Source organism: Babylonia areolata, chromosome 33, assembly GCF_041734735.1.
Source record: "Babylonia areolata isolate BAREFJ2019XMU chromosome 33, ASM4173473v1, whole genome shotgun sequence".
NCBI classification, from domain to species: Eukaryota; Metazoa; Mollusca; class Gastropoda; order Neogastropoda; family Buccinidae; genus Babylonia; species Babylonia areolata.
The window spans coordinates 8356121-8368620 of record NC_134908.1 but is presented as its reverse complement, the minus strand read 5'-3'; the positions used below and the strand labels follow the sequence as shown (position 1 = coordinate 8368620).

Genomic DNA, 12500 nt, shown 5'->3' with positions numbered 1-12500 from the left:
CAGGCCCCACCCTACACATAAAATAACACACACAGACACACACAGACCACACACAGACAGACACAGACAAATAGTGTGTGAATGTGTGTGTATATCTGTCTATCTATCTGTCTATCCACACGCATATTCACACTCAGTGACATGTATGGAGAGAGAGTGTGTGTGTGCATGCAGGTGTGTCTGTTGTGTGCATGAGGGAGAGAAAGAGAATAATTGTGAAAGAGAGATGGAGCAAGGCCGAGAGAGAGAGAGAGAAAGGGGGGTGGGGGGGGGGGGGGGAGGAAGGTTCTTCATGATTATTTTTCAGTGAAACTCACGAACATGATTGAAAGAAGGGAAAGAAAAAAAAAATCCAGTTCTTCATGACAAACTCCTTTTTCCCCAATATGTTTGTGGGTGCCGTGATAATGGTGATTTAGAACATGATATGACACATCTGTTGCCTAAACAAAACTGATGCAACCTGATTTGTATGATATGCTGTTCCCATGATGGAGTATGATAATATTATAATGCATATCAGTTGTCAAATGTAAAAATATTATGATGTGACATATGGCTGCCATATGGAGCCACACTGACAAATAAGAGAGAAAAAAAAAGTCATAGCTGTAGCCATGCACTGATACAGATATGACGTAGAACTGTTGTCTTTCAAATGAAATGATAAACCGCGGTCCTGTGTGCAGCATGCATAATATTGATAGCACACATTAAAACCAGTGGTGACAAGAGAATTTTGGTCCTTGGCAAAATTCTGTAGAAATATTCATTTTTGTAGCTAAATATGCAGACCACAAATAGGGGGGGAAAAAAAAGAAGAAAAAAAAGGATCAGATTGGTTCACTCTCCTCATTAGACAGTAACCCAGGCTTCATGCAGAAAATTTGTTTTGACTGAACATCAGTCACCATGGAAGCGAGAGAATCTGAGCACGCTGGTTCGAATCACGCGGCTCAGCCGCCGATATTTTCTCCCCCTCCACTAGACCTTGAGTAGTGGTCTGGATGCTATTTATTCGGATGAGACGATAAACTGAGGTCCCATGTGCAGCATGCATTCAGTGCACGTAAAAGAACCCACGGCAACAAAAGGGTTTTGTTCCTGGCAAAATTCTGTAGAAAAATCTACTTTGATAGGAAAAAAAACCCAACAACAACAACAAAAAACTGCAGGCAGGAAAAAATACAACAAAAAAAGGGTGGCGCTGTAGTGTAGCGACACGCTCTCCCTGGGGAGAGCAGCCTGAATTTCACACAGAGAAATCTGTTGTGACAAAAAGATTACTACAATACATATACAATACTATACAATACAAGATCTATATATGACATGACAGGCACAATAGCTGAGTGGTTAGAGCACTGGACATTCAACCTGAGGGAATTAGGTTTAAATCCTGGCTGAGCCTAGTGGGTTAAACTTAAAGGTGGAGATTTTTCCAGTTTTCCAGGTCAGCATATATTGTGCAGGCCTGCTATTATAGTGCCATAATTCCCTGTGTGTGTGTACATACACATGTATACAGAACATCAAATATGCATGTTAAAGACCCTGTGATCCATGTCAGTGTTTGGTGGGTTATTGAAACATGGAACATACCTCTGTAAGACCCCACTTGTGCATGTTTTTAAAAGCGAATATGTGAAATGCTTTTATTTGAGAACATATGTTTATTACTCTTGTTTAATCAAGTAATCCGTATGTGGGGGGTGGGTGAGGGTGGGAGGTTGGGGGGGGGGGGGGGCGGTGTGTGTGTGTGTGTGCTGATTATCTGGTTGCAGTTTTTCTGCAATTTATCTTTATTCTTATCTTATCTGTCTATTATAATCAATGTGCAGTATAGTAGGCTATGTTTATAATTATATTCAAATAATGTTTCTTAATTCTTTCTGTTTTTACATTAAGAATACTAGTTATTACCTGCAGTGTGTGGATGTATGTATGAAACGGTGTATGCGATATATATATATTTTTTTTACATTTGTATCTTCGTAATATTCGTAAAAGCTGTTGTTGACTTTTACAGTTATGGTCCCCATGTTGTTTACTTGTCTATGTTGTGATAATGCACCGGACCAAATTTCTCCAGTTGGAGATAATAAAGTTGTTCTTATCTTATCTTATCTTATTATAATTATGTATAGTGTGTGTGTGTGCGAGAGTGAATGTAGGAGTTGTTACTTCATGAAAATGAAGGCAGCTTTTATCATGGATTGCATTCACATGCCTTCCCAAACACATGTTAACTGATTAGTTGTGCCCTGCAGTTTCACGACCGTTTTTGCCCCGCCATGTAGGCAGCCATACTCCATTTTCGGGGGTGTGCATGCTGGGTATGTTCTTGTTTCCATAACCCACCGAACACTGACATGGATTACAGGATCTTTAACATGCGTATTAGATCTTCTGCTTGCATATACACATGAAGGGGGTTCAGGCACTAGCAGGTCTGCACATATGTTGACCTGGGAGATGGTAAAAATCTCCACCCTTTACCCACCAGGCGCCGTCACCGTGATTTGAACCCGGGACCCTCAGATTGACAGTCCAATGCTTTAACCACTCGGCTATTGCGCCTGTCACTGGGTGGTTCACACAAAAAATAACGATTGTTACAGAAGCCGCGAATCGCCTGCCGAGACAAGCGGCTGCAGAAGCTGATCGAGCGGCACTGCCCCATCGCCAGGGAGAGCTACTGGCCCACCTGGTGGTGCTTCCAGTCCCACGTCATGACCCTGCTGCGAGCCATCATCCAGTCACGCCCACAAATCCAGTACCGCAGGTATGGTAGGCCTCGGGTGGGTGGCGCCGGGGTCGGGTTGATTAACTCATTCTAGCCCACAGCTAATTACATGCCTTCTACAACTTCCCTGGGCTCGCACTGTATGAAGCCATTGCAGTAAAACACTGAGGAGAAGCGTGAGCGAAGGAAGCAGGGCTCAACTTCTGGAGATGTTTTCCCTTGCAACACCTGTGGGAAGTGCTGCGCATCCAGAATCGGCCTCTTCTCCCATATGAGGACACACACTGACAGATAAGCCTGCCTGCCTACTCATCCGTCGGACCTGACGGGAGACTCCATCAAAACATTGACCTACCAGAGGGGAAGAAACACCCGGAAATCATCAGCAAGAGTGGCATGAGACCTGACATGGTACTCCACTCCAAGGCATCGAAACAAGCGATTCTGATTGAGCTTGCTGTACCATACGAAAGCAGAATGGAGGAAGCGCTTAAGCCCACATCTACAAGACTGACAAGTATGCTTGTATAGCCAGAAGCCTGAGAGAATCTGGCTTCCAAGCCCAAATCCTCACCATAGAGATTGGTGCAAGAGGGTATGTGGACGCATTTGCCTACAGCCTCATGAAACAGCTGTTGATTTCTGGCAGAGAGAGGACATGGGCTCTCAAGGCAATGGCAGAAGCAGCAGAAAAGAGTTCCAGCTGGATCTGGTCGAGGAGGAATGAAAGCAAACTTCATAAGGATTAAATTTCCCTACTCAAACTAGGCGTATAATGGCTCAGTGGTTAAAACGTCTGCCAGAAAAGGTGACTCAGTTCTGAAGTGGCGACCACCCTGGAGGCGCGTGTTTGAACCTGCTGAGGACCAGGAAAAGGGGGAGGGGGGGTGGCAATTAGGAATGGGGGAGGAGGAGGAGGAGGATAACTCTAAGGATGGTCGCAGTGTGGAGTTTATATTTACTGTTGGGCAGGGAAGTGTTTCAGAGCACATAACCCATCATTGTGTGATTTTTTTTTTTTTTTTTTCGAAATCGAATAGTTTAATCAGTATAGGCCATGACCCTTTCTGAAGGGGGTACAGTATTTGTGAATAATTCACACACATTTTCAGAGTAACTCATTGAAACAGTAATATACTGACAGAAGACATTACAAAAGCAGTTCTAAGCATAATGGTGCGTCTCTTAAAAGCGTTGTATAAATACATACACACATTCCTTAATATTGGTTCTCTTCGAGATGCCATAAGCAACGCAGTCCGGAACAGGGAGACAGAGACGATACAGATAGACAGAGAGAGAGTAAGAGAGAGAGAGAGTGAGATGGGGAAGGGAGGGTGGGGGTGGAGGGAGAACGAGAGAGTCTGAGACAGAGACAGACAGATAGAGAGACAGAGAGAGGGAAACAGTCAGAGACACAGATAGACAGACAGACAGACAGACGCCGGGGCAGAAACAATGACAGATTTTGATAGAGTAAAAATGAAAGACACACAGAAGTTTTCGCAAAGCAAATAATTAAAATAAAACAGGAATAAAAGAAGACCACTTTCAGCGAACATGTGCAAACACCCACACATGCATGCCTACTCACACAGGCTGTGCGTGGGAGGCTTTGTTTTATGTAATGGTAATAATGGTCAGTTCTTTCAACTGGAATGGAAGTGAGTTCGTTGCTGTCCGAGAGTTTGTGGACTGTTGGGGACTATTGCAGAGTGGGTTTGGGGGGGGGTGGGGGTGGGGGGGGCCTGATTAAGTAACAGGAACAGTCAGGTTCCGTCAGCGGGAATTTCCGGAAGTGAGCATAGGAGAGTCATGTTTTGTCAGTGTTATTGATTGCAGGTTGGCTGTTTTGTTGCCTCGATCAGTTGTACAGATTTACATTGTTTGGTGGGTGGTTGGTTCATATGCACGCTTGTTTACAGACACTAAATGTTTGCATGTGTGTATCATACATAATCACACACACACACACATACACACACACACACACACACACACACACACACACAGACTCACATCCACCCACCTCCCTATTTATTCAATACCTACTCACAGGCAACCAGACACATGCACCCCACACCACTGGGGCACACAGATGCATGCAAGCAGACATGTACACACTTGTGATATAAATGCATGCACAAACACACACACACACACACACACACACACACACATTACATGCATGCACATGTGTGCACACACACACACACACACACACACACACACACACACACATGCGCACGCTCACAGGTACACACACAAAGTCATACACATCCACACACACACACAAACAGACACAGACACACAGGCACACAAGACACAACACACACACACACACACAGTACACACACACACATACATGCACATGCACACACACACACACACAGTACACACACACACATACATGCACATGCACACACACAATCACCCACCTCCACACACACATTCACCCACCCCCACACCCCAACACATTTTAGAAAAAACAAAAAACAAAGAAAAAAAAACAACACCCAAAAATCTGCTGGCAGTGAATTCCTCTTGATGCCGGACGGAGGTCAGGTGAAACTGGACTGGGTGGACAACGACGGCTCCCCCCACCCCCGCGCCACCCGCCCCACCGTTCTGCTCCTACCCGGACTGACAGGTGAGTCACGAATCACCTCCACTGGAATCGTTCACCAAACTTTGAGATTTTTGACTCACTTGTGTAAACAAAGTGAGTCTATGTTTTAACCCGGTGTTCGGTTGTCTGTGTGTGTGTGTGTGTGTGTGTGTGTGTGTCTGTGGTAAACTTTAACATTGACATTTTCCTCTGCAAATACTTTGTCAGTTGACACCAAATTAGGCATGAAAATAGGAAAAATTCAGTTCTTTCCAGTCATCTTGTTTAAAACAATATTGCACCTATGAGATGGGCACCAAAAAAAAAAATAATAATGAAGACTAATTATATGCAAACTGCATTTACTGTTATATTTATATTTTTTGTATTCTCTAAACTTGGCACTTTGATCTGATATACTGACCCAACAACAAGACCAGTCATTATTATCATTTTTTGTTCAAACAGGAACTTCTTTTGCTAAGCATGGAATTTTTATTTATTTTGCAAACGTTTGGGTGCAGATAGTAAGAAAGGGAAGTTACTCTGTAATTAATGCTAGGGGACTTAATTTGCTTTAAACTGATCTTTCTCATCTTAAACATTACATTTTGAAATTATGCTCAATACATAAAAAGCTTGTGTGTTTTACTCTCAGTCACAAGTGAGTCTTGAAGGCCTTGCATCTCTTTTTTTTGTTTGTTTTTGTTCCCACTCACACACCCCATCATCCATGCCACCATCAGTGACTATGTATACCCCCCTATGCTGAGCCCCCGACCCCGACCTCCCCACCCCCTCCCCCCCACACATAGCCACACCCAGTTTCAGTTTCTCAAGGAAGCGTCACTGCGTTAACCCTTTCAGTCCTTTAACCCTTTTGAGCCCTGACCACTGCTTTACCGGTGGTGGGGAGGGGTGGCATAATGCCTGGCCACCAGTTGAGCGGTGCGTAAACACTTGTGTTGTGTTTTGCTATTGGTTGACTTATATTGAAGAGCCAATCAGAAGAACCGTAATATTCTGACGTCAGCGAACGTAGTACCAACATTGCCGTGCCTTTTCACTGTGTTTTGTGCATGTGCTTTGGATAAAAAACGATCGATTTCTACCATGAAGCATGCAGAGTCTCAACCTGACACGCCTCCTTTGATCAACTGATTCTGCATGCTCAGATTCATTTTCAACATCACTATCTGTAGCAAAATCATCTGATTCGAATTCCGCCTCACTATCAGAGTAATCATTGTCATACTCTACTTCCAATAAATCATCAAGCATATCAATTACTTGCTGCGTTGTGTGCAAGAACATACCCAGCATGCACACCCCCGAAAACGGAGTATGGCTGCCTACATGGCGGGGTAAAAACGGTCATACACTTAAAAGCCCACTCGTGTGCATACGAGTGAATGCATAAGAAGAATTATCATCATTCTTCTTCAGCAGTGGTCTTCATAAGTGGTGGCCTGTGTGATGTCCAGTCACCACCCGAAATGATTCAGTCGGCGGTGCAGGGTCTTCTCTGGTGTGTGGCCTCCTGGCAAGCTAACATTGATAGCTCCCTGTATATATGTGGAGTGATGGCCTAGAGGTAACAGGTCCACCTAGGAAGCGAGAGAATCTGAGCGCGCTGGTTCGAATCACGGCACAGCCCCCGAAATTTTCCCTCCCCTCCACTAGACCTTGAGTAGTGGTCTGGACGCTAGTCATTCGGATGAGATGATAAACCGAGGTCCCATGTGCTAGCATGCACTTAGCGCACGTAAAAGAACCCACGGCAACAAAAGGGTTGTTCCTGGCAAAATTCTGTAGAAAAATCCACTTCGATAGGAAAACCAAATAAAACTGCACACAGGAAAAAATACAAAAATAATGGGTGGCGCTGTAGTATGGCGACGCGCTCTCCTTGGGGAGAGCAGCCCGAATTTCACACAGAGAAATCTGTTGTGATAAAAAGAAATACAAATACAAATACAAATACTGCTGGCACCGGGAGTATGACAGAAAAACCTGGGTGTGGCTGTGTAAGGTGTGTGTGTGTGTGTGTGGGGGGGGGGGGGGGGTTGGAAAGGGGGTGGGGTGGGGGGCTTGATATGAGCGTGTGTGTGTGTGTGTGTGTGTGGGGGGGGTGATGCCATTGAACCAGTGCGGATGATGATGACGAAGCAAAAAAAAAAAAAAAGAATGACTAAGCTTTTTTTTTTTTTCCTAATGTCTTTATTATGTCTGCATCCATCTCTCCTGTATATCCATGTGGTTGGTGTTTTTTTTTATTTTTTTTATTGTTGTTGTTGTTGTGAATGTTGGCCTGTCAGTGAATGTCTCACAGCGTGTGTCTGTTGGTCTCAGTTGCTGTCTCTGACACATTCTGTTACTGTCTGTCGGTCATTTGTCAGTTGGTCAGTATCAGAATCCAAAGTTCAGCAGAGTCCACAATTTCGAAAAAGCACTGTTCAAACACAACACGATAGCGGTGCACCTGTACCCATGTCAGTCTCCATTATGTCGCCGTTGTTAACATTTTTTATGCGCCTTTGCCCGCCGATCCAGAATTCAGATGATGTTAAAAAAAACATATCGTTGGAATCGTCAAGGGCTTGTCTACTCCTTTGCACTGTCGTAATGACAGTTGGATAATCAAATAACGCGCTCTTAATTAATTTTGGACAGAGCTTGAAAAGACGACTGCGCCCCACTTGAGCGAGAACTCACCCTCCGGTGTTGTTTTTTGTTGTTGTTGTTGTGAATGTTGGCCTGTCAGTGAATGTCTCACAGCGTGTGCCTGTTGGTCTCAGTTGCTGTCTCTGACACATTCTGTTACTGTCTGTCGGTCATTTGTCAGTTGGTCAGTATCAGAATCCAAAGTTCAGCAGAGTCCACAATTTCGAAAAAGCACTGTTCAAACACAACACGATAGCGGTGCACCTGTACCCATGTCAGTCTCCATTATGTCGCCGTTGTTAACATTTTTTGTGCGCCTTTGCCCGCCGATCCAGAATTCAGATGATGTTAAAAAAAAACATATCGTTGGAATCGTCAAGGGCTTGTCTACTCCTTTGCACTGTCGTAATGACAGTTGGATAATCAAATAACGCGCTCTTAATTAATTTTGGACAGAGCTTGAAAAGACGACTGCGCCCCACTCGAGCGAGAACTCACCCTCCGGTGTTGTTTTTTTGTTGTTGTTGTTGTGAATGTTGGCCTGTCAGTGAATGTCTCACAGCGTGTGCCTGTTGGTCTCAGTTGCTGTCTCTGACACATTCTGTTACTGTCTGTCGGTCTTTTGTCAGTTGGGCAGTATTGGTTTTGAGACCTTTTTGCTGCTTCTTTTGTCTTGTCTGAAATGAATAATAATAATAATAATAATAATGGATACTTATATAGCACACTATCCAGAAATCTGCTCTAAGTGCTTTACAAAAACGCTTTTGTTAACATAAAACATCATATCTATGTTACATACACACACCAAAATGTGACTACACACACACACACGCACGCGCGCACGCACGCACGCACGCACGCACACACGCACACACACGCACGCACACACACACACACACACACACGCACACACACACGCTGCATACATACATTTTAACATACATGTGTATCTAACAGCTACCCTTACACATACGCACATATAGGCAGGCACAAACTTACATAAACACACGCACACGCACACACAATACACATTCATATACATGCATGTAGTTATGTACACATACATATGTATACACACATAGTCAAGCACAGCTAACGCAAAGGAAGTGGACCTGCCACAATTGAACTTATTGCTGAATGAATGCAGCACGCTTGGCACATACACCTGTGTATGTCTCTATATCTATATGTCTATCTTCTTCTTCTTCTTCTTCTGCGTTCGTGGGCTGCAACTCCCACATTCACTCGTATGCACACGAGTGGGCTTTTACGTGTATGACTGTTTTTACCCCGCCATGTAGGCAGCCATACTCCATTTTCGGGGGTGTGCATGCTGGGTATGTTCTTGTTTCCATAACCCACCGAACGCTGACATGGATTACAGGATCTGTAACGTGCGTATTTGATCTTCTGCTTGCATATACACATGAAGGGGGTTCAGGCACTAGCAGGTCTGCACATATGTTGACCTGGGAGATGGTAAAAATCTCCACCCTTTACCCACCAGGCGCCGTCACCGTGATTCGAACCCGGGACTCTCAGATTGACAGTCCAACGCTTTAACCACTTGGCTATTGTGCCCGTCTATATGTCTATCAGTCTGTCTATCTATCTATAAATATATTGTATTTCTCTCTCTCTTTTTTTTATTTTTATTTTTTCTATCACAACAGATTTCTCTGTGTGCAATTCGGGCTGCTCTTCCCAGGGAGAGCGCATCGCTACACTACAGCGCTACCCATTTTTTTTTGTATTTTTCTCTGTGTGCAGTTTTATTTGTTTTTCCTATCAAAGTGGATTTTCCTACAGAATTTTTGCCAGAAAATGGCAAGAAAAGGGTTGTCCCTGGCGGAATTCTGTGGGAAAATGGCACAAAAAAAGGGGTTGTCCCTGGTGGAATTCTGTGGGGAAAATGGCAAGAAAAAGGTTGTCCCTGGTGGAATGTTGTGGGAAAATGGCAAGAAAAGGGTTGTCCCTGGCGGAATTCTGTGGGGAAAATGGCAAGAAAAAGGTTGTCCCTCGTGGAATTCTGTGGGAAAATGGCAAGAAAAGGGTTGTCCCTGGTGGAATTCTGTGGGAAAATGGCAAGAAAAGGGTTGTACCTGGTGGAATTCTGTGGGGAAAATGGCAAGAAAAAGGTTGTCCCTGGCGGAATTCTGTGGGGAAAATGGCAAGAAAAGGGTTGTCCCTGGTGGAATTCTGTGGGGAAAATGGCAAGAAAAGGGTTGTCCCTGGTGGAATTCTGTGGGGAAAATGGCAAGAAAAAGGTTGTCCCTGGCGGAATTCTGTGGGAAAATGGCACAAAAAAAGGGTTGTCCCTGGTGGAATTTTGTGGGAAAATGGCAAGAAAAGGGTTGTCCCTGGTGGAATTCTGTGGGGAAAATGGCAAGAAAAAGGTTGTCCCTGGCGGGATGTTGTGGGAAAATAGCAAGAAAAGGGTTGTCCCTGGTGGAATTCTGTGGGGAAAATGGCAAGAAAAAGGTTGTCCCTGGCGGAATTCTGTGGGAAAATGGCAAGAAAAGGGTTGTCCCTGGCGGAATTCTGTGGGAAAATGGCAAGAAAAGGGTTGTCCCTGGTGGAATTCTGTGGGGAAAATGGCAAGAAAAGGGTTGTCCCTGGTGCGGAATTCTGTGGGAAACATGTCCACTTTGATAGTGAAAGAAATTCACTTGCAGGCAGAAATAAAGAAAGAAAGAAAAGAAAAAAAAAGAAGAGATGTGGCACTGCTCTGCAGCGATGCGCTCTACCCAGGGAGAGAAGCCTGAATTTCACAGGGAGAAATCTGCTGTGACCAAAATAGCAATACAGTACAACACAATGCAATACAATAAGTACAGTACATCATAAAACAATACAATACATTACAATGCAATGCAATGCAATACAGTACAGTACGGTACAGTACAGTACAGTACAATACAACACAACGCAATCATGGAGTGATGGCCTAGAGGTAACGCGTCCGCCTAGGAAGCGAGAGAATCTGAGTGCGCTGGTTCGAATCACGGCACAGCCCCCGAAATTTTCTCCCCCTCCACTAGACCTTGAGTGGTGGTCTGGACGCTAGTCATTTGGATGAGACGATAAACTGAGGTCCCGTGTGCAGCATGCACTTAGCGCACGTAAAAGAACCCATGGCAACAAAAGGGTTGTTCCTGGCAAAATTCTGTAGAAAAATCCACTTCAGTAGGAAAAACAAATAAAACTGCACACAGGAAAAAATACAAAAAAATGGGTGGCGCTGTAGTATGGCGGCGCGCTCTCCCTGGGGAGAGCAGCCCGAATTTCACACAGAGAAATCTGTTGTGATAAAAAGAAATACAAATACAAATACAAAAAAACACAACGCAACACAAACACAGTGCAAACACAACACAGCACAATACAATACTGAGTATTTGTCTGTCTCCAACCGTTTGAACTGGTCTTCATCTCTCTCTGTCTCTCCGTCCTCCCCCCCTCTCCCTTCTCTCTCTCTCTCTCTCTCTCTCTCTCTTTCTCTCCCTCTCTGTGTCTCTCCATCTCTGTCTCTTCCTCTGCATACAAAATACATCAGTGCACACAATCGCATACATGCATGCACACACGTATGCTCTCTTGCATGCATGAAAATGCACTCACACACACACACACACACACACACACACACACACACCATATATCCTTTCATATATGTGATGATGTGCATGCATGTATTTATGCAGGGATATGACTGTGCATGCATGCTTTTGTTCTAGAAAGAGGGAGAGAGAGAGAGAGAGAGAGAATTTTGTATCGCACATAGGCCATAGACATCATTGCACTGGCATTGGGATACTGGGAAAAGGAGGGGGGTTGGGAGTACTGGCATTCCATTGACATTCAGATAGAGAGAGAGAAAGAGAGAGAGAGAGAGAGAAAGAGAGACGGGCGCAATAGCCGAGTGGTTAAAGCGTTGGACTGTCAATCTGAGGGTCCCCGGGTTCGAATCACGGTGACAGCGCCTGGTGGGTAAAGGGTGGAGATTTTTCCCGATCTCCCAGGTCAACATATGTGCAGACCTGCTCAGTGCCTGAACCCCCTTCGTGTGTATATGCAAGCAGAAGATCAAATACGCACGTTAAAGATCCTGTAATCCATGTCAGCGTTCGGTGGGTTATGGAAACAAGAACATACCCAGCATGCACACCCCCGAAAACGGAGTGTGGCTGCCTACATGGTGGGGTTAAAAACGGTCATACACGTAAAAGCCCACTCATGTGCATACGAGTGAACGCAGAAGAAGAAGAAGAAGAGAGAGAAAGAGAAGACAGGTGCAACAGCCGAGTGGTTAAAAGCGCTGGGCTTTCAATCTGAGGATTCCTGGGTTCAAATCCTTGTCAAGTTGTGATGGGTTAAAGGGTGGAGATTTTTTTTTTCTTCTCAGCTCTCCCAGGTCAACAGATGTGCAGACCTGCTTGTGCCTGAACCCCCCCTTCGCGTGTGTACCGTAAAGTTCGG

General features: G+C 44.6%; 1 protein-coding gene across 1 annotated transcript in view; it reads left to right on the top strand.

The window, feature by feature from the left end:
• Window positions 1–12500, top strand: part of LOC143277010 (phospholipase ABHD3-like) — a 37065-nt gene that overhangs the window by 3120 nt on the left and 21445 nt on the right. The window contains 2 exon segments of the mRNA XM_076581724.1: window positions 2622–2785; window positions 5281–5396. Coding sequence (XP_076437839.1) covers window positions 2622–2785; window positions 5281–5396 — 280 coding nt within the window.